The 26,593-nt window shown below is 42.3% G+C and overlaps 2 protein-coding genes across 2 annotated transcripts in view; one reads left to right on the forward strand and one right to left on the reverse strand.

Moving 5' to 3' along the window:
• The window catches only part of LOC114365648 (facilitated trehalose transporter Tret1), a 28,450-nt gene extending 26,463 nt beyond the window's left edge, over window positions 1-1,987 (forward strand). The window contains exons 9-11 of the mRNA XM_028322264.1: window positions 509-623; window positions 1,116-1,268; window positions 1,784-1,987. Coding sequence (XP_028178065.1) covers window positions 509-623; window positions 1,116-1,268; window positions 1,784-1,820 — 305 coding nt within the window. The 3' untranslated portion in view covers window positions 1,821-1,987. The remainder of the gene's footprint in view (window positions 1-508; window positions 624-1,115; window positions 1,269-1,783) is intronic.
• A 22-nt stretch (window positions 1,988-2,009) lies between these two features.
• alphaCOP (coatomer subunit alpha) overlaps window positions 2,010-26,593 on the reverse strand; it is a 31,539-nt gene continuing 6,955 nt past the window's right edge. The window contains exons 9-21 of the mRNA XM_028322263.1: window positions 24,362-24,514; window positions 23,194-23,414; window positions 21,145-21,282; window positions 20,690-20,793; window positions 17,323-17,489; window positions 16,602-16,799; window positions 13,697-13,878; window positions 11,056-11,197; window positions 8,517-8,622; window positions 7,112-7,244; window positions 5,724-5,899; window positions 2,992-3,207; window positions 2,010-2,526 (exon numbers count right to left, since the gene is read on the reverse strand). Coding sequence (XP_028178064.1) covers window positions 2,063-2,526; window positions 2,992-3,207; window positions 5,724-5,899; window positions 7,112-7,244; window positions 8,517-8,622; window positions 11,056-11,197; window positions 13,697-13,878; window positions 16,602-16,799; window positions 17,323-17,489; window positions 20,690-20,793; window positions 21,145-21,282; window positions 23,194-23,414; window positions 24,362-24,514 — 2,400 coding nt within the window. The 3' untranslated portion in view covers window positions 2,010-2,062. The remainder of the gene's footprint in view (window positions 2,527-2,991; window positions 3,208-5,723; window positions 5,900-7,111; window positions 7,245-8,516; window positions 8,623-11,055; window positions 11,198-13,696; window positions 13,879-16,601; window positions 16,800-17,322; window positions 17,490-20,689; window positions 20,794-21,144; window positions 21,283-23,193; window positions 23,415-24,361; window positions 24,515-26,593) is intronic.

The following is a 26,593-nucleotide window of genomic DNA, read 5'->3' on the forward strand; positions in this document are numbered from 1 at the left end:
GATGGGGCAGCAAGGTTCTGGAATGGAGGCCACGTACCGGAAAACGCAGCGTGGGACGTCCACCCATAAGGTGGACCGACGACCTGATAAAGGTAGCGGGAAGGCGCTGGATGCAGGCCGCTACCAACCGTGCGATGTGGAAGTCATTAGGGGAGGCCTATGTTCAGCAGTGGACGTCCTGTGGCTGAAATGATGACGTCTCGCCCGCAACAGTGGATATGCGCAAATGCATCTGAAAAGAGCCCGCTACACATTCTCGCACAGCTTTTATCTGTGCACCGGTTCCATTGGCGTATCTAGGCTTCTTTTTCTGGGGGGCCCTGTACCCTGACATGCCATGTCATGGAAAACCACACCCACACACTGTTTAACAGCTTTGCTACACTTTCTTGCTTCACTCATCTTCGTAGCACAGCTTTGGTGAAAACGAAGCTTTACCCGGCAGCCTTACCATGTGTATGCTAACAAAGACTTGTCCCCGTTATACCTAACTGAATTTTGTCTCCAGGCGTGGGTCCAGTGCCATGGATCTTAGTGGCGGAGATGTTCCCAGTGAAGACCAAGTGCTTAGCCAGCGGCATCTGCTCCTTCATGTGCTGGCTCGCCGGGTTCATATGGACGAGGTAATTTATTTGGCCTTGATTGGTACAAGTGTTCACCCCCGGTTTATGAGTTCATCGAAATAAAGCCCATATCATTGCCCTACGGTGGCGACTTGGATTGAATGAGATTTGAAATCCCTGTGCCCAATATAATTCGTGACTCCTTGGCATGGGACACACTGAACATCAAGGTCGTGGCTACAAAGCCACGCGGTAACCAGACCTTAGACAACTAAGGTCTGGTTACCAAGCAGAGGAGACAAGACAAGATGTAACCAATCAGATTTTGTTATTTGCACATCACATCTCCGCTTAACCTCGGTTCGGAATTCTGATGGGTTATTCAAAACTGACCTCTCTTCTCCGCTTTGGTGGGAATCGGGTCCAAGTATGCAATGGGTATCGCCATTGCTCCAAAGTGGTGCTCAGTTCATTGTTTCCTCTTTTCGTGTTTTCTTCTGCTACTGTTGTATTGCGATAATTTGTATGTCTTATAATGTATGTTTTTCGCAGGTTTTTCCGCGACGTAGCGGCGTCTTACGGAATCTACACAGCGTTCTGGATCCTGGCAGTGTGCTGCGGAATCGGCTTCGTGTTCAGCGCCACTCTGCTGCCAGAGACGAAAGGCAAGACCTTCGACGAGATACAGGACATGCTCAACAACAGGTGAGTGGGGAAAACACCTTTATTTGTTTAGACATACGGTCGTTTGGAAGAAATCGTGGATAAACCGAGATATAGAGCAGGCGAGTGGCAAACACAACCTTATTTGTTTATACATAAGGTCGTTTGAAAGAAATCGTGAATAGGCCGAGATATCAAGCGTTATCAAGAGGAGAGTACACTAGTTTAAAGCAAAATCGCCTTTATTTGTCAAGACTGAAGGTCTTTAGAAGGAAATTGTGGCTTGGCGTCAAACAAGCCAAGATATTTATTGTAAATTCATTTAGCGCGATATCTGTTGAGTTTCAGATTGAAACCGCGCCCACAAGAAGGAATTGCCCTACCTATACATAGTTGCCATTATAATATTTAATACTTTTAAATTGTTTTACGTGCCACTGCTAGTCCAATGTGTATTTTGATTTTAAAATGTACTTATGTTCAATAATAGAATAATATTTCGCTATACCAAAATCGCTGCACGGTGAATCTGAATTAATTTTGTTATTTTATTTCAGGGAAAGCAAACAAGAGGTGAAACCAGTAGACGTTTAGACTTAGCTGATATATTTACTCGTTAATGTTAGACTCTAGTTAATAATGTAAATAAACGTTAAATATAATGTATCTCTTTTATTTTACATACGATACTTAACAATATTAAGTAAATAAGAAATCATAATGAATCCTGTATAAACTCTAGCGCATTCGAACCGAATTAAACAAATCATAAAAACACAATAGTAAAACGCGATACAATATTTTATTTAATCTATAAACTTACAATAATACATTATTTATCTCTGGAACTGCAGGGGACAGATTCGGAGGCCTAGGACGTCTTTTCCGATTTCGGCGACTCCGCAAATGGGGCATAGTTTTCCTTTGTGTTCCGGCATGAAGGAAGCGCCGCAAAGGGAGCATTTTTCTTCGGGTTTTCCTCTGTAGATGGGTTTGTAACTGATTCCGCAGATACTGAATGGGTTGTGTTCGTCGTATAGGAGTTGGTGTTCGTCTGTGGGTGTTTTTTCGCAGGCTTGGAGGATCTTTCGGGCTTGCTGGGCGACTTCGGGACGAGGGCCGAGTTCTAGGAGTCTTCGGGCGAAGGAGGCGGCGGTTCTGAAGTTCTTGAGTTTGAAGAACATGTTGAGAGCGGTTCTCAACGTCAGGATCTGGTGAACAGGCTGCAGCATGCAGTGTGTGAAGTAAGCGGCCATTTCGCACGTGCGCTTCTGCTCTTCGAGCGTGTTTTTGGGCATCGCTGGAAGAGAAACGGTTTTTGAGTACATTATGTTCAGTAATCATACATTTGCCTATGTTAAACTGGGAAGGGTCGTGTGCCTACAATGTTCATGACTCATTAGTGTTACTCATAGATAGTGCACTATCGATATGAAAGGCAAAACTATAAGTATCGATAGTCTATCGATAGTGTGCAATAGTATCGATAAGGCATTTTATGAAATACTATTGATAACGACAATACATGCTATGTTATATTCTGAATATTTTTCGAGGTCTACTATCGATAAATCACTATTGTTGCGCAACACTAAACTCACCCTTTCTGTCTGTCTCCATGCGTAGTCCCAGCAAATATTCCCGGCATACAGTCAACAGTTGCTGTGCTTCAGTGAGCTCTGGTTTAGTATCGACATGCAGTAGTGGCACGCACTGCAATATGCGCTAGTTTTTTCCAACAATAGTGGAACTATCTAAAACTCACCCTTTCTGTCTGTCTCCATACGCAATCCCAGCAAATATTCCCGGCATACGGTCAACAGTTGCTGTGCTTCAGTGAGCTCCGGTTTAGTATCGACATGCAGTAGTGGCACGCACTGCACTATGCGTTGCAGCTTGTCGATGGCGTCGGTGAATTTCCCGGCGGTGGTCAACTGGTAGCATTGATGTAGCTGGTTCACTAGGTCGTTGAGTTTTAGCGCTGGAAATGAGAAAAGAGAGAAATAAAGAACACCTTTAAATTAACCCTTTTTTGGGATGGACTGTCCTGCAAAATTAACCCTTTATAGGTTAGACCGTGCGCTCTAGCATGGTGCAGATGACAGCTGTCAGTAAAATCAAATAAGTTTTATCACTATCATTTCAATCTGTCAACAGCGCACGGAGTAAAGGTGCAAGTATTTTGGAAAAGAACTAAGAAAAATCTTATGGAAGTGTCAGGAAACATTACATGGATATTTTATGTGAAAACAGTTCTATTTTGTTGCGCCTAGACACGATTTTAAGTCAATTCAATAAACTGGCGCAGAAAGTTGCTTAAAAGTGCTTATACATTTAGACAACTTTAGCAGCGCTGCAAACACGTGACAGACGTGCTGCCGATAATTACATATTATATGACAGCGGATGCATGCCTTCACATTACAAAAACGCTGCTGCCGCGCTTCTAAATCAAAATCATTTATTCAGTTTAGACCACAAGTAGCACTTATGAACGTCAAAAAATAAAAAAAATAAAAGGTAGCCCTTATGGGGCACTTTACATGTCTCCTTATCTTTTGGGCTTTTGGGCCCTACCAGCGCTCCGAGACAAACATATTATGGCAAGTGCTGAGAAGAAACGCCGGAACAAACTCTAACTCTAATGCGCTAATGTGAAAGCGCTCTTATAGTTGCAGCTGTAGAGTTGAAATTACGTCTTGTTATGTCTACAATAAATACGTCAATATTCTACTCAAAAAATAAATTACTTTCTTTCATTTTGTTTTCAAAAATGAATAGTTTTTAGACGTAGTCTATATTCTATATATACAGGGTGTTTGGCGCATCGTGTGCCAAAATGATTTGGCGGATAGAATGGGTCATTACCTATATTTTCAGCCCCCATAACACGTTCCATGCCAGGCGGCTACTTTTAAATTATTATTTTAGTAATTTCACCAAAATACCCAAATCGCATCATTTAATGTCGATTTAAAAAAAACTACTAGGCGTAGCCTCAAAGTAAATATTTTGTTTTGACGTGCGTTGATGTAAGATTGCATCAAATCTAAATTTACTATCAAATATCGTCTAGTTTTTTTTAAATTCAGCTTTGAAGTTTTCCGAAAAGTAAAAAATGGACTGAACATTTAAGTTTACATGGCTATACATTTTTTTTAAAAGAGATAGCGATCTTCGCATTTTATCAAAACTTCTCTAGTCTATCCCTATTCAAACGGTATACTAATCTTGTTTAAATAATAACAACAACTTCACAAATTCCTTAAATTAGTGAATTGACTCTACTCGGACTCGGACTGATTTGCGAAATTTGTGTGTAAAGCCCCTTTTTGTGTGAATAGCACGTTAAACACCTAGCAAGTAAANGTCTCCATACGCAATCCCAGCAAATATTCCCGGCATACGGTCAACAGTTGCTGTGCTTCAGTGAGCTCCGGTTTAGTATCGACATGCAGTAGCGGCACGCACTGCACTATGCGTTGCAGCTTGTCGATGGCGTCGGTGAACTTTCCGGCGGTGGTCAACTGGTAGCATTGATGTAGCTGGTTCACTAGGTCGTTGAGTTTTAGCGCTGGAAATGAAAAAAGGGAAATAAAGAACACCTTTAAATTAACCCTTTTTTTGGGATGGACTGTCCTGCAAAATTAACCCTTTATAGGTTAGACCGTGCGCTCTAGTATGGTGCAGAAGACAGCTGTCAGTAAAATCAAATAAGTTTTATCACTATCATTTCAATCTGTCAACAGCGCACGGAGTATAGGTGCAAGTATTTTGGAAAAGAACAAAGAAAAATCTTATAGAAGTGACAGGAAACAACACATTTATGTGAAAACAGTTGTATTTTGTTGCGCCTAGAGACGATTTTATTTTTAAGTCAACTCAATAAACTGGCGCAAAAAGATGCTTTAGAGTTGCAGAGTTGACGCAGGAAATTACGTCTCATCATGTCTACAATTAACCGAACCATGATAGACACCAAAAAAGTAGGTCTAACTGCTCTACTCAATGGACATAGTTTTTTGGACTATCAAAACTCAACTCTCCCATACATGAAAATGAAAATCCACATTTGTCTTTGGTTGTATCTGGAAATAAATTGCCAGACTTAAAAAAAATAATACATTGAGGTAGAGCAAATCACATTTGTGGCGTAACTTTTTTGTCCCGAAGCAGTGGGAGGGTTAATACTGGGAAGTGTAAAAGTGCTTTTTAAAAGCCTATTTGCAAAAATAAATGAGTTTTAACCTTTTCGCCGATTCATTTGACAAACTCTGGTCTATCTATTCATTGAATTTGTGTGGGTAACAAATTTGTGGGTATTTGTGTTACCCACACACAAGCGCTTTTAAAAAGCCTATTTGCCGATACTAAACAGTTATCATACATTTTGTTCGTTGTTGTGTGCATCAGTGCATGTTCATCTCATGATATTTTTACAGTTATCTCACCAACTACTACAAAATTCGAATTAAAAACATAACAGTCAATACTAACTTATAACAGGCAGCAGGTCCTTCCCGCTGGCCTCCTTCCAGTTGCGATGCAGGTGCGCGGTGAGCGGCGGCACGCTGGCCAGCGCTCCGAACGTCACGTGCGAGCGAGACAGCATGCCCAGGAACGTCTCCAGATACGGCTCGAAGTTCACCACGCCCACTTGTTCGTTCAGAAGCCTGGAGACATTTTAATAGACAATTTGACACCTTTCCCCAATAAGGGGCCATCCATAAAGTACGTCACACGAATTTCATGATTTTTGAGCCCAAACACAAACAGAGGTGGAATTGTGTAAAGCAATCGTAATCATTTGACAGTTCATAACGTACGATTATTCTGTCAAACGCTTTGTTTAACTGACTTTATGGTACGTTATGAACTGTAAATTCAAATTCAAATTCAAATTCTTTATTGCTCCTACTGTCAAATGATTACGATTGCTTTACACAATTCCACCTCAGTTCTGAAATTAATTTTATTTCCATTTAAATTAAGCACTTTTTTTATGAAATCAACATTATATGTATTATTTGAAACAATTGAAATGTGATGTCACGTAACTTAGGACCCCTCCCACCCCTTGTCACACTTTGTCGACCCCCTCACCCCCTTTACGTGTGACGTACTTTATGGATGACCCCTAAATTGGAAATCACTTTATTAAAAAGACACTTCATTCTGGTATTAAAAACTTAATTTAAATTACCTGTAAATTACGATTTTAGGTCGCATTGTAATTGAAAAAAGTAGTTTATTTGAGTTCACAAAATAGTGACGTCACTTGCTTGTAGTGCCATACAAAATCTATGGGAGTTTCTTGATTGGTGTTGTCAACATGTATATTGGTGTTAGTTTGATTTTAAACCTTATGGTAAAGATATAAAGCTCAAAATGCGTTGAGAAATTCTACATTTGAAGGTTCATCATGCTTAAAATGTTTCGAGGAATGGCATATAGTTGACCACGCCCATTGTTAGTTCGTCAGTTTGGGAAATGATTCATGATAATGCAACCGATCTTGAACCTTATGTTGAAAACATGATGTTCAGAATACGTTGAGAAATCAATCTTCAGTCTGCCCGCGACCATGACTCGTGCAACCGAGTTGAAACGTCTGGAGGGTAAATATCTGATTTACCGTTATAAAAGTTTTGTTGTAAAATTCCGTAGTGTGATAATTTTACGTTGAGAAACTTCGTCATTTTGGGGTAGGTTAACTTGTTTCGGATGTCATATGCAAGCTGTGATGAACTGATAAATAAAACTAAGTAAAACGATTATAAACAACTCAATTAGTTGAAAGCGAGAAGCGAGACAGACTTTGAACCTTACTTCTTCAAGCTAGGTTTCAAAATCCAAATATATTTTTATCTAAGTGTAATAGTCACCTGAAAGCAATCTCGAACTGTCCAGTAGCAACGTGGTCGTGCGCCGTCCGCAGCTTGGGCGACATGGCAGCACTGATCCCACGCGTGGGCGCCACGAAGTATGTGGACGACTCCTCGCCGCCGTCGATGTCCGCTGAGAGAATGAAATCATCTTTAACATGTTGTTATGAGCTTATTACAATACTATCCCATCAAAAACAATACTTGTCAAAAAAACCAAGTCTCGCAACTCAGTTGTTCTACGGTAAAAAGTTGTGAGATCCATGTAATACCAAGTCCAGGCCAGGAAATCTTTAACGTTTTACATAAATTATTGACTTGGCCATCGCACTAAATAATTTAATTTACACGTGTTTTCATGCGATGGCCAAGTTTTGACAAGTATTGTTTTTGATGGGATCTCATTTCTTTTTGTATTTTGTAGACAGCAGTTATGTATCTAGAAAACTGGACCGAAATTGAAAAATTTTACTCGACTTGGCGGTTGCACTACCGTGCCCCCAAATATTTTAGTTTTTCCTTGATTCATACACCAAACACTACTTATATTCCAAATTTGAAGCTTCTAGGTCTGCTAGAAGTGCCTTAGAGTTTTGATGATCGGTGAGTCAGTCAGTGAGTCAGTGAGTGAGTCAGTGAGTGACAAAATTAAGTAACTTTGACCCGTTATAATTCTTAAACTACTGGTTCAAATTGAATGAAATTTTAAATATACCGTGTCTTTACAATGCCTGCATAGCTAATGAAAATTCAACCTTCTAGTTTTATCCACAACGAAGTTACAGGCGGTCGAAAATGGCCTGAATTGCTTCGAGAAAAGGATGGTACGGCCGTGCCGCTTATTTTGTCTCTTTTTTTTGTCGCTGTCGATTTTCGCCTAGAAATCTTGCCTCAGGTGGGTATTGAACCCGCGACGACCTTTCACTTGCCAGGCGACTGCTCTGACTGCTACGTTACGGAGACACTGAGAAAACCCGTCGGAATTTTTAAGGCTGAGTTGCACCACTTAACTACAACGGTAACTATGACGATAACCGGTGCGTTTTGTATGAAGTTTGACAGATTTTTGACGTTTGTCAAAGTTAAAGTAAGATGGTGCTACTCAGCCTAAGTGTTTTTTTTTAACTTACTACATACGTCAATTTCAATCAAAATAAATGTTATTTTCAATCATCATCATCAACAGCCCTTTACAGTCCACTGCTGGACTATGAGCCTCCTCCACTATAGTGGAGGGTTTTGCCATAATCCCCACGCTTGGCAGGCGGGTTGGAGATCGCAGTTTAAAAGATTGATGTTTTTCAGAGAGCGCTGCTGCCCATTCTCTGTTTGATGTGTAGTCCCTAAGTCGCCTCTAAATGTTATTTTATTACAATAAAATTGTAACCCATAAAGTAACACTCACCAGAGACAGGGGCAAGTTCCTCGGGCAACTCCAGGTCCTCATCGCCCACGTCCCAGCCGCCGTCATCACACGCGTCTTCCATAACTTCTTCTCCATCACCGTCCTCCTGAGAAATTAGTCTATAGTAAGTATATTTAAAAGAAACTAATTTTGCCGTCCATTTCGTTCTTTTAGACCTTGATTCCTCTCGAGGATTTAAGAATTTACCTTAATACAATTATTATTATTTAATTCCTATAAGACCTTATCTACACTGGGAAACACAATAAAGTATTGAGTATAGATGATTAAAATTCAATTGGTAAATTAGAGAGTAGTAGGCAGACCTCTCACGCGGTGGACCGATAATCTAGTGATGGTCACGGGAAGTATGGACGTGAGTAGTGTAGGACTGGCTGATGTATAAATCGCTAGGGGAGGTCTTTGTATAGCAGGACGTCATTTCGGAAGCCACGATGGAAGAACGGTGAAAGAGTCGGACTGCCCGACTCGTGATCCGGGGAACGCGGGTTCAGTCCCTGCCGTCGCTCGACTGTTCTGGTGAGCCTGACCAGGAACATAAAAACTTTTTATGTTCCTGGTCAGGCTATAATTTATTATTACAAAAATTACTAATAGGCCCGTTAGCCCCTCGTACTAAACTAAATATGCTTGTGCCACGAGTAGGCTCACCAGAACAGTCGAGCGACGGCAGGGACTGAACCCGCGTTCCCCGGATCACGAAAAACCCTGGCATCGAGAGGCCGTTTATGCTCAGAATGCCAACTTCTCAAAATACCAACCGCTCGCAAAATGACAACTTCGCAGAATGCCAACTTCGCGAAATGCCAACTTCTCAAAATGTCAACTTCTCAAAATGCCAACTTCTCAAAATGCCAACTTCTCTAAATGACAACTTCTCATAATGACAACTTACAATGAGGGCTATCGTTTTAGCGCTCACCAGTTGGCGCCACTGTAGAGTAAGATCCTGTCAATCGCCAGGGGTGCCAACTGTTAAGTATAAAAACGATAGCCCTCATTATAATGAATGCAGGAGCAGTGAATGCTACCACAAATTAATTATTTTTATTATTTGTGGTAGCATTCACTGCTCCTGCATTCATTATAATTGTAAGTTGTCATTATGAGAAGTTGTCATTTCGAGAAGTTGGCATTTCGAGAAGTTGGCATTCTGCGAAGTTGTCATTTTGCGAGCGGTTGGCATTTTGAGAAGTTGGCATTCTGAGCATAAACGATAGAGGCGCGTCAATTGCATTTGATAGTGCAACACTGAGTACAGTCGTACCAGTGTTAAATTAATAGGTATCAGGATTCAGGATTACTGGCTAATTTGATATTTTCATAAATTAACGAAAAAATATTATTACAGGTAACCTGGTTTAAATAAATTAAATGAAACCATCAATCGAGCTACAAGGATTTATTTTATTATTTATCAATAATCAAATTCAGAACTTGAATATTCAACTGCAATGTCTGCTAAGAACGCTTCAAACTCGGTACTTCTTTCCCAATTCCATAAAATTCAACACTTAAAAAGTGACAAAAAACTTTAAAATAGGTAGTTGAAACAAAACACAGCTAATTATCATAGTGGACTGTACTATACGATAAACATGTTAGTCAATTTGACAACCTTTGTCGGAAACATTTTTAATGAAAATATTGTCCGAACCCTTAGTATTTCTCTTCGACAAATACTTTAACACATTGTGAACCACTTTTCTTTCAAGACTATAAAAAGATTTTAGCAATTTAATTCACAAAATCAATTGTGCACATTTAAAATAAAGTTTGTTTACACTTTGACAGCAATAGACTGACATGCAAGGTGACATGTCAATGAAGTTTTCAGTTACTGTTGCCATTAAAAGAAATTAGTACCATTAGTTTTCCGCAACATGGCGAGGGTTTTTATGTTCCTGGTCAGGCTATACTAATAAGGGGCCATCCATGAAGTACGTCACACGAATTTCATGATTTTTTGACCCCCCGTCTTTGTCACAGGTGGTCACATTTCTGAGACCCCCCTCCCTAGTGTGACGTCACATGTTTTGAAATAAAACTAACAGCAGTTCCGAAGTTAGTTTTATTTCCATTTAAATTAAGTACTTTTTTTATGAAATCAACATTATATCAAATATTTGAAACAATTTTATTGAAATGTGATGTCACGAAACTTAGGACCCCTCCCACCCCTTGTCACACCATGTCACACTTTGTCAACCCCCTCCCCCCCTCTTTACGTGTGACGTAATTTATGGATGACCCCTAATCTTAAAAAAAAATTTGGCTGACAAACGAAAAACGATCGAATTAAGTTTCACCATCTCGTCTGGCCAGCATGGGGAGTGTAGCCAAATCCTCCGTTTATCTCTGGTAAATTAGAGAGTAACTACTCCTTCGGTGGAGACTAAAGGACGTAGGTAACATAAACTCCTCGCCTCGCGGTTGACAGCGCGTGTTGATGCCTTTCCGAGTTGATAAGTCTGCTATGGCCTTAAATGATGATGATGATGATAAATGCTTCACATACCTTAGCCAGCACGTCGTCGTCGTCGCCCCAGGCGCCCGCGGCTTCCAAAGGCTCGTCGCCGACGACCGCAGCGCCCGCTGCCGCCACCGCGCCCTGCTCGCCCGCCGTCGCTCGGGCCGCGCCCGCTACCTCGAAGAAACTCCTGGGGAAACAACGGATTGTTTTGAGACACTTGGAGATTAAAGGACAACAAAAAAGAAGTCCAATATGGACAGCGATCGCGATGGTTGTGTATCGAAAGTAACAGTAATCATGGTTTTAATCATGATGATGCGCGACAGCAGCGTCACCGACTTTTTGCAGAATTTTGTAGTCCCCATGACGTCATAGGGGCAGACAATTCGTTGATTTCAAATCCACTAAAAATCAAATTTAATGGCTAACTGAGAAGAAACTTAGAATATAATGACTAGAATGCGGTCTTTTTTTTAGTTGTGCCTGGGAAAGATTAGATTTCAACTGGGTATCAACTACACAATTTAATTCGCGATCTTAAGTCTTCCTTCATGGCCATGCCAAATTTGCTAATAATAATTTGATAATCGCATTTTGACAAGTATGACAATAAAATTGACTAGAATGTCCATTACTTTATTATGAATATTAATATAAACACTCACTTGGACACAGCGAGTAGCGGCCAGTTCGGCTGGGCCCTATAGACCGGCAGCGGGGGTCTCAGTTCCACCGCGTCCGGGTTGGAGGCCGGGACGGGCAGGCTGGCGGCCTCTAAGGCAGCCTTCAGTTGCTCGGCAGATTGTTGTTTTAATACCGACCTTAATACTACAGTAATAGAGTCGTAGAGTTTCCCTGCGTGATCGAATCAGAAATGAGGAAATCCGCAGGAGAACCAAAGTAACCGACATAGCTCGCAGAATTGCTAAAATCAAGTGGCAGTGGGCGGGGCATAGCTCGTAGAGACGATGGCTGTTGGAGTAGGAAAGTTCTCGAGTGGCGACCACGGGCTGGAAGACGTAGCGTAGGCAGGACTCCTACTAGGTGGACCGACGATCTGGTAAAGGTCACGGGAAGAGCCTGGATGCGGTCAGCGCAGGACCGTTCATTGTGGAAAACCTGGAGGCCTTTGTCCAGCAGTGGACGTCATTTGGCTGAAACGGAATAGAGTCTAGAACACTCACTTGGACACAGCGAGTAGCGGCCAGTTGGGCTGGGCTCTATAGACCGGTAGCGGGGGCCTCAGTTCCACCGCGTCCGGATTCGAGGCCGGGACGGGCAGGCTGGCAGCCTCTAAGGCAGCCTTCAATTGCTCGGCAGATCGGTATTATAATATCGACCTTAATGTTATAGCAATGGAGTCTATGCTCGGTGTTCCTATACGTGATCGAATCAGAAATGAGGAAATCCATAAACGAACTATAGTCGCTGACATAGCTCGACGGATTAGCTGAAGTGGCAATGGGCAATGGGTAAGGCACATAGTACGCAGAACTGACGGCCGATGGGGCAGCAAGTTTCTGGAGTGGAGGCCACGTAATGCCGGAAAACGCAGCGTGGGACGTCAACCCACAAGGTGGACCGATGACCTCATAAAGGTAGCAGGACGGCGGTGGATGTAGGCCGCTACCAACCGGGCGATATGGAAATCATTGGGGGAGGTCTATATTCAGCAGTGAACGTCCTGTGGCTGAAATGATGAATGGAGTGTGAAGCCTGGTCCGTGAGCACATAGAATCCCGTCCAATGACCCCAAGCTACCCATCCCTATCGCTCGCGCCTAATTATGTTGCTGTCGCGCTCGCACACTCACTGCGGGCGCCCGTCGCACAGTCGCGACAGCAACATAATTACGCGCGAGCGATAGGGATGGGTAGCTTGGGGTCATTGGACGGGATTCTACGTGCGCACGGACCAGGCTTTAGAACACTTACTTGGACACATCGAGTAGCGGCCAATTCGACTGGGCCCGGTAAACTGGCAGCTAGTTTTCAATCCGTGTTGTAATACCGACCTTAATTCTACAGCAATAGAGTCTAGAATACTCACTTGGACACAGCGAGCAGCGGCCAGTTGGGCTGGGCTCTATAGACCGGCAGCGGGGGCCTCAGTTCCACCGCGTCCGGGTTGGAGGCCGGGACGGGCAGGCTGGCGGCCTCTAAGGCGGCCTTCAGTTGCTCGGCAGATTGGTGTTGTAATATCGACCTTAATGTTATAGCAATGGAGTCTATGCTCGGTGTTTCTTTACGTGATCGAATCAGAAATGAGGCAATCCATAAACGAACTAAAGTCGCTGACATAGACCGACAGATTAGCAAGCTGAAGTGGCAATGGACAGGGCACATAGTACGCAGAACTGACGGCCGATGGGGCATCAAGGTTCTGGAGAAGAGGCCACGTACCGGAAAACGCATCCACTATCAAGATGGACCGACGATCTCATAAAGGTAGTAGAAAGGCGCTGGATGTAGACCGCTACCAACCGGGCGATACGGAAATCATTGGGGGAGGTCTATGTTCAGCAGTGGATGTCCTGTGGCTGAAATGATGAACGAAGTCTAGAATACTCACTTGGACACAGCGAGTAGCGGCCAATTCAGCTGGGCCCGGTAAACTGGCAGCTAGTTTTCAATCCGTGTTGTAATACCGACCTTAATGCTACAGCAATAGAGTCTACAACACTCACTTGGACACAGCGAGCAGCGGCCAGTTCGGCTGGGCCCTATAGACCGGCAGCGGGGGCCTCAGTTCCACCGCGTCTGGATTCGAGGCCGGGACGGGCAGGCTGGCGGCCTCTAAGGCTGCCTTCAGTTGCTCGGCTTCCTCTGTTTGGTGGTGGTTGACGGCTGTCAGGTAGGCCAGGGATATCTGAAGGAAAGATAGAAAGAAAAAAATTATTTCCAGCCTAAATTGTGTATTTTGTAATTTGCAACACAGACAGCAAAATGTACTTTCGTGACATTATGGCACGAAAAGAATAAGGGTAGCTTAGATGGTTTTATTTTTTTATAGAATTTCATTGTGAGGTGCACTAGTCGATTCAAGGACCCACGTAGCACCCTGAAATTATTTTACAGTTTGGTGAGGAGTATACTGGAATATGGCTGTCCTATTTGGTCTCCATATTATAAAGTTCACTCGGATAGCATTGAGCGTGTCCAGAGGAGGTGCCTAAGGATAGTGTCATTTCGCTGTGGATTTGGTAGAACTCTTAAAGATTACAATGACAGAATGGTTAAATTCGGAGTAACTTCATTGCATACTCGTCGCCAGAAAATTGATATTGTATATCTACACAAAATTGTACACTCATTCATTGACTGTCCCGATTTAGTGACTCAACTGAATTTTAACACCAATTATAGAAGTAGACGTTCTAAACTGTTCCCACTAGAAGTTTACAAAAATAACACCTCTTTTTACAATCCCCTGGTTAGGATGCGCAGACTTTATAATGACATGGCGTTAGAGAATCCGGAATTTGATATATTTCAACAAAAATTACACTCGTTTCGCAGAAGCATTGACACAGTTTTAAATATAAATATTGATAATAATACAAAAATTGATTGATAACTTTTTCCTTTTTTCTTTTTAACACAGTTTATAGGGTTGTGTATTTGAGCATTTTTTATGTGTTTATTAATTGTGCAACGTAAATGAAATCATCGTAACTTAAATGTACGCTACTTGTAGGTTGGAGTCTAGACAATGTTCATTTTGTTTATGTATTTTGATATGTAAATGACTGTAACCTGTATGTGTACTTATTGAATAAAAAAAAAAAAAAAAAAAAAAAAAGAATAAAAAAAATTGTTGGTTTTGGATCTTACTGGAACAATTTCTCCAGCCTGTAGGCCTAGGTTGCGCACCACGATAAGCGTATATCGCCATTATATCGATTTCACGCGATAACCCCATACATGTTAATGTCTAAAATCACCGATAAGGTGGCAGGTTAGGATGCGGCCCACGATAAATTCTTATCATGATATTAAGACGATTTTAGACGACAAAATATTGCATGGGCTTATCATCTCAAATCGATAAAATGCGTCGATAAGATTATATCGTGGCGTGCATCCTACGTTCTCCTGCATCCTACGCATGTCGCTAGTTCGATTCCAACCAACCCGTGAATATTATTACCTGTCCAGCGTTTTTCAGCAGTCGTATCCTCTCTTTCACATTCCTAATAACAATGCCCCTTGGAACTTCCGAAGCGTTGTAATACCGACCTTATTGCCATACTTAATAGAGTGCATAATCACCTGTCCAGCATTCTTCAGCAATCGTATCCTCTCTTTCACATCTCCAAGCAGTAACGCCCCTTGGAACTGCACAGGCGTTGTAATACCGACCTTATTGCTATAAAAATAGAGTGCACAATCACCTGTCCAGCGTTCTTCAGCAGCCGTATCCTCTCTTTCACATCTCCCATCAACAACGCCCCTTGGAACTGCGCAGGCGTTGTAATACCGACCTTATTTCTATAAAAATAGAGTACATAATCACCTGTCCAGCATTCTTCAGCAGTCGTATCCTCTCTTTCACGTCTCCAAGCAACAACGTCCCTTGGAACTGCACAGGCGTTGTAATACCGACCTTATTTCTATAAAAATAGAGTACATAATCACCTGTCCAGCATTTTTCAGCAATCGTATCCTCTTTCACATCTCCAAGCAGCAACGTCCCTTGGAACTGCACAGGCGTTGTAATACCGACCTTATTGCTATAAAAATAGAGTGCATAATCACCTGTCCAGCGTTCTTCAGCAATCGTATCCTCTCTTTCACGTCTCCCAGTAACAATGCTCCCTGGAACTGTGCGGAGACATCTTTCCTGATCTCTGCGATCTTCATCATCTTGCGAAGCTTCTCGAGGTTGCCCGTGATTAGGTATAGGAATGAGAGCTTGTCGAAGTTCTTGGTACGCTGGTAGCACATCTCAACGATCTGCGGATAAAAATTGTATTAGAAGCTACATTAAACTGAAATCAGACTTGTATAAACCAAAACATATAAGACAAATAATCGAATGCGAGTAGCACGTTTTAATATCTTGACGAAAATTTTTATTTTAGGGAACATGAAGATCTAAAAGGCCATGCTATGGTCAAAGTAAAAACAATAATTTTATAACGAAATTCAGAAACTTTTTTATGCTAACTTTTTTAACTACAGTATGCTAATAAAATACAGGAACAATGTTAACATACATAGACATTGCGTGTTAAGAAAATTTATATTTTTCTTCTCGAAAAATCGCGGAACTTATGTACTGTGGCTATATTAGACAGCAGAAACAGATACACAGAGGGCGCCACATCAAGCTTAACACTGTAGTATCTTTTGTAGTTGTGATAGGAACTATTTCGCAACAAAAGTGTATAGTTTTATGTGCTATCGACTGTACATTGGAAATTTAATCGGGAAAAGGTAGAAGTTACATCAAATTAATCTTAAATGGATGACTTACCTGGTGATTGCCGGTGGCCAAAGCAGACTGAGCCAGTTTNAGCAACGTCCCTTGGAACTGCACAGGCGTTGTAATACCGACCTTATTGCTATAAAAATAGAGTGCATAATCACCTGTCCAGCGTTCTTCAGCAATCGTATCCTCTCTTTCACGTCTCCCAGTAACAATGCTCCCTGGAACTGTGCGGAGACATCTTTCCTGATCTCTGCGATCTTCATCATCTTGCGAAGCTTCTCGAGGTTGCCCGTGATTAGGTATAGGAATGAGAGCTTGTCGAAGTTCTTGGTACGCTGGTAGCACATCTCAACGATCTGCGGATAAAAATTGTATTAGAAGCTACATTAAACTGAAATCAGACTTGTATAAACCAAAACATATAAGACAAATAATCGAATGCGAGTAGCACGTTTTAATATCTTGACGAAAATTTTTATTTTAGGGAACATGAAGATCTAAAAGGCCATGCTATGGTCAAAGTAAAAACAATAATTTTATAACGAAATTCAGAAACTTTTTTATGCTAACTTTTTTAACTACAGTATGCTAATAAAATACAGGAACAATGTTAACATACATAGACATTGCGTGTTAAGAAAATTTATATTTTTCTTCTCGAAAAATCGCGGAACTTATGTACTGTGGCTATATTAGACAGCAGAAACAGATACACAGAGGGCGCCACATCAAGCTTAACACTGTAGTATCTTTTGTAGTTGTGATAGGAACTATTTCGCAACAAAAGTGTATAGTTTTATGTGCTATCGACTGTACATTGGAAATTTAATCGGGAAAAGGTAGAAGTTACATCAAATTAATCTTAAATGGATGACTTACCTGGTGATTGCCGGTGGCCAAAGCAGACTGAGCCAGTTTGTCCCACGCGTCGGGCTCGTCGAGGCTCTTAGCTGCCTCCAAAGCCACCTCTATGTTGCCGCACTGCAGTGCTAAGGAGAGACGAGTCCGGGCGTCTTTGACGAAGTGTAGTGCCACTTCTGGGTAGCCTGGATGCGAAAATAGTTGTTAATACTAGCGGTGTAAGGATATTATTAGTTTGACTGTTCCCGCACTGCAACGCCAGAGAAAGACGGGTTACGGAGCCTATATGAAAAAACGACTGCTATTATAGATCGTTCCATCCACGAAGACGCGTCCCACCATTCATCCGCTAATATTTGAGTGTTATCGGTACACGCTAAATCATCCATGAGTGCACACGCACACTACAATAATGACGCTCGGAGGATAAACTCTCCGCACCCCGCGCTTCCCTCCACCAAAAATTGGTGGGGCGCGTCTTCGTGGATGAAACGATGTAAAAAAACGCTGAAAATATTAATATTCGACAGCCACCTCTGGGTAGCCAATGTGCGAAAACGATTGGTATTACCACAGAATAATAATAAGTACTACGTACAGAAGTTTTACTTCGCGAAGATATTTAAAAAAATGTATGCTCAATGTCATTAACAATATGGTGTAATTTAGCCTGTCTCAAGAGTCAATTCCATCCACACAAGAATACGCGTGCGTGAGTCAATGTTCGCTCGTATGTGAGGCCTTGTCGAATAGTATCCTGTAGGTGGGCCATCGTGCGTTTTTTGTTTTCGATGTAAACTCGCGGAGATGAACCTGAGGCCTGGTATTACTAGCGCCCTAAAGACTTATTAAAATGGATCTATGTTGTCGCACTGCAACGCGAGTGACAGACGGGTCCGGGCGTCTTTGACGAAGTGAAGCGCGACTTCTGGGTAGCCTGGATGCGAAAATAGTTGTTATTACTAGCGTCGTAAAGACTATTATTCAACAGACGAGTCACTTCTGAGTAGCCTGGATGTGAAAAGGATTGGTATTACTAGCGTCCTAAAGAATATTCTTTTGACTCTATGTTGCCGCACTGCAGTGCTAGGGAGAGACGGGTCCGGGCGTCTTTGACGAAGTGAAGCGCGACTTCTGGGTAGCCTGGGTGCGAAAACGATTGCTATTACTGGTGACGTAAAGACTATATTTGTTTGGTTCTATGTTCTCGCACTGCAGCACCAAAGAGAGACGTGTCCGAGCGTCTTTAACGAAGTAGATTGCCACTTTTAGGTAGCATGTGTGAGAAAATAGTTGTTAATACTAGCACAGTAGCGCCACCTCTGGGTAACGAGAACGACTGCTATTAGTATTAGTAGTGAAGTAAAGACTACAATTCGATACCAACGAGCGAGCATCTCTCACAAATAAAAAATAAAAAAGTTGGAGCGCAATCTCTGGGTAGACTGTATGCGAAAATAGTTGTTGAGATTATCACCGTAAGACTAATAAATAATCGAAACCTGCGTGCGAACGTTTTTAAGGCCGGGTAGCAGAGAAAATGGCGAAAATGAGGTTTTCATTTTTCATTTTTGAGGTACTAAACAGTAAAATTAAAGGCTAAGATTTTTATTGGGCATAGTTGAGGATATTTTCTAGGGCTATTAACGGATGGAAACACGATTTGATGAAGTTGACTCGATAGAATATATTCCCAAAGTTACCTCTATTCGTTTTCTATTTATGGTTTTATTTTTAAAATAAGCGATTTGAGATTCTAAATCTTTTACTAAACTAAAGTTCAGAAATAACTTGAGGGCTTTTAACGGATGAAATTTTTATATTGCGTCTTATTTAGTTACTATGTTAAAAAATGTGGAAAAAATCGTCCATGACGGCTTGGACAATCTCAATCAGTCGCGCGGTGGCGCTTACGGAGGACGGACGCGTGTCAGTTTTTTGGCCGTGACAGTTCGCGATTTGTCAATATTTTTGACAATGATGACTTTGATGAGTCACAGTATAATAATATCAGTGTTACTGGAGAAAGCTTAAATTTTTGATAATTAAGAATTATCAATTTTGTCTACCTATTGAAATTTAAATCGTTCGCATCCTTTTAAACGAAGACTCTACTCATGATACATAGTACATTCCTCAAATATGAGACAAAACCAATGAGTTAAAATTACATTTTAATAGTACCTACATACAATCGTCTTACACTCTTTAGAAGAGCACACTGACACAAATAAATAATAAAAAATACTGTCTAAGGTCTGTAGCTAAAGGTCTAAGCTGTAAGATAGAAGAATCTTCTAGCCAAAAAGATGGCAGATGCAGCAGATGTCAACGGATTTAAAACTGGAGTTCATATGACTCCTTGTAGACTTGAGTCTCTAGAGCGTCCCTTCCTCCACCATGCGTAAGAATGTTTCAAAAATACTGTCTAAGGTCTGTAGCTAAAGGTCTAAGCTGCAAGATAAAAGAATCTTCTAGCCAATAACTTTAAAACTATAATTTGAACGAATTTTGCTATTAGTGGACAAATTTCTGCTCACGATGGACTAATTATCTGCTATACTCTCGACTCTCTAAAGCACAACATTTATAAAAATTTTGCTGCGGTAATGCACTCCAGGTAACAGTGTGTGATGCTCATTGCTCATAGTGATTTTCGATACAGAGCCCCGTACATACGTTATACATAAATTATGGAAAGAAAACACCCAGACCAATACAAACAAATATGTATGCAATTTTAGTATGATATTTTTATTTATTAATAAACAAAAAGACTGAACAAAATTGATGCGTGTACTGATTAATGTAATTAACCACATGCAAAGCTTTGTGAATTGCAACAACTATAATTTATTATCCAAGCTCTAAATAATCGCTACTACGAGTAACTATGCATAAAATGTTTTTCCAATCGCTCAAGCTCCCGAGGATCTACCGATAGGTCGGGTGACGTAATCTTGAAATTCTTTTAGCCGGCGCGGAACTTCCGGAAGGTCGGGTGACGCCACGCCTCTTTGAACCGTGTTTACTTTGGCAGTTATATTCTATATTTATTCGATTCTAAAATATATTCCCAAAAATTTTGAAAGTTGTTTTAATTTGTATCACTTGGATATGATTTGTATTAGAAAGTGCTGTGAGTGTGACGCTTGAACGGAAGGAAGTCAACCTAACCTAACCAACTGCGTATTTCTATACTGTGTAGCCGCGAGAGCTCTTTGGCGCGCTGTCTTCGGCGAAGTATTGCGCGCGCAGATTTTGACAGCGCGAAATACCTACTTTAGCAGAAATACCAAGCCTTAACGAAGTGGGTAGCCTGCATGTGAAATTAAATTTTAACATTAGCATGGTAAAGACTACTATTCGACGAGTTATTTCTTACCTTTTTCCTGCAAATACGCGATGATGCTCTGCCCGACAAGTTTCGCTGTCCGCACCATGTGTAACACTTGGTCGTACTGGCGTGTCACTAACGCCAATTTGAATCTATAACAATTAATAGGTGAATAGTTTTTAACAGTTTACGCACTAAATCTAGACTAGATAGATGTCATCATCAGGTTACTTTTGTTCTTTATCTAGATCCGTATTTTAACGAGTCCGAATCCGTGAAAATACGGTCCCGAGTAGTAAAACTTATGGTAGTTTAAGCACAATCCGCCATGATACTTTCTGTCATCAAATTTTTCTAGTTAATTTTCCAGATACCTACGTATAATTTTGGCGGATTCTAATCGCACGTATTGCGAAATTGTTAAAGATCTATTATAGCCCAAAACGCGTTGCAATCCGCGGGATATGCTTTACCCTACAAATGCTATCGAAATCCTTACTAACCTGTATTCAGTGGGGTCAATATTGAGCACCTTGGGGCGCGCTTCCCGGTCCAAACAGACCACGCGAGCGCCCGCCTCGTTGGCGACCACTTTAACTGCGTATACGGGCACGTCCAATGTGCGAATGATGCCGTAGTCACTGCGGAAATATTCAATATTAAAAAAACTTGAAAAAAACAGCCTCGGGGAATATGAGGTAAGAACAGACGGGACTGTTCCCACCGCTGCAACTCCTGTGTAAGTGTAACTAGGGTTGACCCTATGACTAGTCGGGCCATATTTGTAAGCACTATTTTTAATAGTCCATGGAAATAAAGGAATTTTGACTTTGACTTCAACATTTCTTTGATCGCTGAGGGACATTGTCCTTGTCAAAGTTTTAGATATCCTTGTAAAACTTACGCGGTTGCACGTTTTTGTATCGGTAAACACTTGGCGCGGAGTAATACCTCAGCTACACTACTCGCGAAGTTGATCGAAGTAGATAGTGTGGATACGCACTTCACTTCGCTTCAAGTAACCTTGGCTCGCCTCGGCAGACTTCCGAAAGTTGTCCATATTAGTTTAGGGTTACAGTGCCCTTGCCAGAGCAAAATTACCTTTAAAACTGACTCTAGATGGTGTAGACATGCACTTTGCTCCGCTTCAAGTAACCTCGCCTCGCCTCGCCAAACTTCCGAAGGTTGTCGACATTAGCCGAGGGTTACAGTGTACTTGCCAGAGCAAAACGACCTTTAAAGCTAGTACTTAAGGCATAAAACGACTCACCCGTCCTTGCAGCAGTACTTGATATGGTTGGCCGTGGTGTAAATGAATACTGGTTGGGACGTGGAGTCGTCAAAGGCTCCGGACTTGACTCTAGTTCCTTCGGTCACACTACACAACGGTTCAAGCTTCTTAGAGTAAAGGGTGACGGTGTGCCAGAGCAAAATGACCTTTAATACTTGTAATTAAGGCACAAAACTACTCACCCGTCCTTGCAGCAGTACTTGATATGGTTGGCCGTGGTGTAAATGAATACTGGTTGCGACGTGGAGTCTTCGAAGCTTCTTAGAGTAAAGGGTGACGGACGACGGTGTGCCAGAGCAAAATGACCTTTAATACTTGTAATTAAGGCACAAAACTACTCACCCGTCCTTACAGCAGTACTTGATATGGTTGGCCGTGGTATAAATGAATACTGGTTGCGGCGTGGAGTCGTCGAATGCCCCGGACTTGACCCGGGCTCCTTCGGTCACGCTGCATAACTGTTCCAACTTCTTAGTGTAGAGGGTGATAGTGTCATCATCATCATCATCATTTCAGCCACAGGACGTCCACTGCTGAACATAGGCTTCCCCCAATGACTTCCACATCGCACGGTTGGTAGCAGCTTGCATCCAGCGCCTTTCTGCTACCTTTATCAGGTCGTCGGTCCACCTTGTGGGTGGACGTCCCACGCTACGTTTTCCGGTACGCGGCCTCCATTCCAGAACCTTGCTGCCCCATCGGCCGTCAGTTCTGCGTACTATGTGCCCTGCCCATTGCCACTTCAGCTTGCTAATCCGTCGGGCTATGTCAGCGACTTTAGTTCGTTTACGGATCTCCTCATTTCTGATTCGATCTCGTAAAGAAACACCGAGCATAGCTCTTTCCATAGCAAGCTGTGCAACTTTGAGTTTCTGTATAAGGTTTCCGGTGAAGTGACAGTGTGCCAGAGCAAAATGACCTTTAAAACTTGCCATTAAGACATAAAACTACTCACCCGTCCTTGCAGCAGTACTTGATATGGTTGGCCGTGGTGTAAATGAATACTGGTTGCGGCGTGGAGTCTTCGAAGCTTCTTAGAGTAAAGGGTGACGGTGTGCCAGAGCAAAATGACCTTTAACACTAGTAAATAAAGCATAAAACCACTCACCCGTCCTTACAGCAGTACTTGATATGGTTGGCCGTGGTGTGAATGAACACTGGTAGCGACGTAGAATCGTCGAAGCTTCTTAGAGTAGAGGGTGACGGTGTGCCAGAGAAAAAGGACCTTTAAAACTTGCCATTAAGGCATAAAACTACTCACCCATCCTTACAGCAGTACTTGATATGGTTGGCCGTGGTGTAAATGAATACTGGTTGCGGCGTGGAGTCGTCGAATGCCCCGGACTTGACCCGGGCTCCTTCGGTCACGCTGCATAACTGTTCCAACTTCTTAGTGCAGAGGGTGACGGTGTGCTTGCCGAGTAAAGCTACTAAAGACATGTCGGCGTTCCACACTGCGTAGCGGCATTTGGCGATTTTCACCTAAAATAAAGGAAATTGTATAAATAACAATCTTATTATAGATGAGCATGAGGTGAGAGCAGTCGCTCGGCAAGCGAAAGGTCGTGGGTTCAATTCACACCTTAGCTAATTAATTCAAGTTTTTAAAATCTTATTACATCTTGGCAAATAGAGCTACGTCACTCCTGATTGTCTTTCTAGTTTTTATTTCGTGTTCGTCGCAGGATCGTAAATACATTTTATCTACGGCTAACTTACAGAGCGAAGCACGCTTTCTACAATCCGCATTTCATTGCGAACTAAATACAAAAGCGGCACATCTCTTATAGTAAAGCTATAGTTATAGACAAGCTGTTCAAGATTGTATCATAAAGCATGAACTGGATATACGAGTAAATCACGTTAACAGAAAGCACACTCATTTACAATCGACTATTTGTTACTTTGAAACAGCAACAAATAAATGTTTCAAAGTTCGGTTGCCAAGCAGATAGAATTTTGTCCAATGACCCCAAGTTACCCATCCTTATCTCTCGCGCGTAATTATATTGCCGTTTGGTGTAGTGGTTCGAAACGGACTACTATTCCGGAGGTAGCGGGTTCGATTCCCGCACAGTACAAACATTTGTGTGCATGAACATATTTGTTTGTATTGGACTGGGTGTTCTCTATGTATAATAAGTATGTATTTACAAAAAAAAAGTATTTAAGTATGTTTATATCCGTTGTCTAGTACCCATAGTACAAGCTTTGCTTAGTTTGGGACTAGAAGCGCAGTGTAAAATGTCCAAGGATATTTATTTATTTATTTATTTATTGCTGTCGCGACTGTGCGACGGGCGGCCGCAGTGAGTATGCGAGCGCAACAGCAATAAAATTACGCGCGAGCGATAAGAATGGGCAGCTTGGGGTCATAGGACGAAATTCTATATGCTCGGCGACCGGGCTTTAGATCTGTCTACACTCACGCTGGCAATGGTCCTCTTCTGCTGGACGTCCAACAGCTGTACGCTATCAGGCTCGCGCAGCAGTAGCATGCCGGTACCGGCATACATGATCTCCTCGCAAGTAGGGGTCGATATCTTCTTGGACACCTCGTTCTTTAGGTTCTTGATGACCAGCTGTTGAAGAAGAATTATTTATTTATTCATTAAGGCATACACAACAGGTAACAAACAAGGGATTCAATGATTAAAAAATGTCGATTAACGACCGTTTCCTATATTCAATCCTTGTCCAAATCCGGATTACAACTGTCACATTGAATTCAGTTTTAGATTATATTTCCAAATTGTTCGATGCATTTACACATTAATATTGTTTAAATAGTCATCATAAACAATATAAAAATGTAAAAACATCAAAAATCCGCAGACATTTTGGCCAAAAACATATTAAAATTTGACAGTGTCAACTGTCATATTCAATCCTAATCCAAATCCGTCCAATTTGGTTTTGAATATAGAAATCCAGCATAAGTGATGAAGAAGTGGAATGAAACGAATTTATCCTAAAATAAAAGGAGACACCGAAGTTAGAGGGCTTCGTCGTAATAGTAGCACCGTATATTTACCGTAGTAGCAGCTAATACTGTAGCACTGTACCTATGCCGTAGTATTCTCTCTGCGTCGTAGTATTGATGCTTTGTTTGTGTCGTACGTAGCCGTAGCTCATACCGTAGCACTGTAGTGCCGTAGCACTCCCGCTCACTCGTAGCAGTTTGTATACCAAGTTAACCTGTTCTTTGCCTCGTTGTGACATTTTGTTTTAAAAATGATGTGTCGTAGCACTGTATCTATACCGTAGCACTGAATCTACGCCGTAGCACTGTATTTGTGCCGTAGCACTGTATCAATGCCGTAGCACGCCCTGTTAATCGTAGCAGTTGGTAAACGGTAGCACTTACTAACCTGGTTATTCTTCTCCAGCGCTGCGAACCTATTCCTAGCGACCCAGACAGCGGTAGTGGCCTGACCGCGAGCGGGTTCTGCGGCGGCGGCCTCGCCTCCGTCTCGCGGCGCGGAATACAACTCGTAAGAGCATACTGTAGCACTGTATCGCTGCCGTAGCGCTGTATCTATGCCGTAGCACGCTTTATTGGTCGTAGGAGTTCTCACTCACCTGATTTATCATCTCAAATGTTAACCGTAGCTGTAGCACTGTATTTGTGCCGTAACACTGAATCTGTGCCGTAGCCGTCTGTACATTAAAGCACTAACTATCCTGGAAATTCTTCTACAGCGGACTGATCCGTTATTTTGTCGTAGCAGTGGCTTATGCCGTAGCACTGTATCTATGCCGTAGCGCTGTACCTATGGTTACTAACCTGGTTATTCTTCTCCAGTGCTGCAAATCTGTTCCTAGCGACCCAGACAGCGGTCGTGGCCTGACCGCGAGCGGGTGGCGGCCTCGCCTCCCTCCCGCGGCGCGGAGTACAACTCGTAAGAGCTCGTAGCACTGAATCTGTGCGTAGCACTCCCGCTTACTCGTAGTAGTTTGTATACCGCGGGTAACCTGTTCTTTGCCACATTGTGGCTCTCTGCTTTGTAGCATTATGTATCGTAGCACTGTATCAGATCCGTAGCACTCCCTATTAGTCGTAGTAGTCCTCACTTACCTGGTAATGTTTCTCAAGCGCTGAACGTAGCTGTAGTACTATATTTTTATTGTAGCATTGAGTCTTTACCGTAGCACTGAATCGTGCCGTAGCACTGTACGTATCTGTGCCGTAGCCGTAGCACTTCCCATTGGTCATAGTAGTCCTGACTAACCTGGTTATTCTTCTCCAGCGCTGCAAATCTGTTCCTAGCGACCCAGACAAAGGTCGTGGCCTGACCGCGAGCGGGTTCTGCGGTGGCGGCCTCGCCTCCGTCCCGCGGCGCGGAGTACAACTCGTAAGAGCTCGTAGCACTGAATCTGTGCGTAGCACTCCCGCTTACTCGTAGTAGTTTGTATACCGCGGGTAACCTGTTCTTTGCCACATTGTGGCTCTCTGCTTTGTAGCATTATGTATCGTAGCACTGTATCAGATCCGTAGCACTCCCTCTTAATCGTAGCAGTCCTCACTTACCTGGTAATGTTTCTCAAGCGCTGAACGTAGCTGTAGTACTATATTTTTATTGCAGCATTGAGTCTTTACCGTAGCACTGAATCTGTGCCGTAGCCCTGTATATGTTAATCGTAGCAGTTGGTAAACCGTA

The sequence above is a fragment of the Ostrinia furnacalis genome, unplaced genomic scaffold, assembly GCF_004193835.3.
Source record: "Ostrinia furnacalis isolate ACB-3 unplaced genomic scaffold, ASM419383v2 OfSCF7606, whole genome shotgun sequence".
Taxonomy (NCBI): Eukaryota; Metazoa; Arthropoda; class Insecta; order Lepidoptera; family Crambidae; genus Ostrinia; species Ostrinia furnacalis.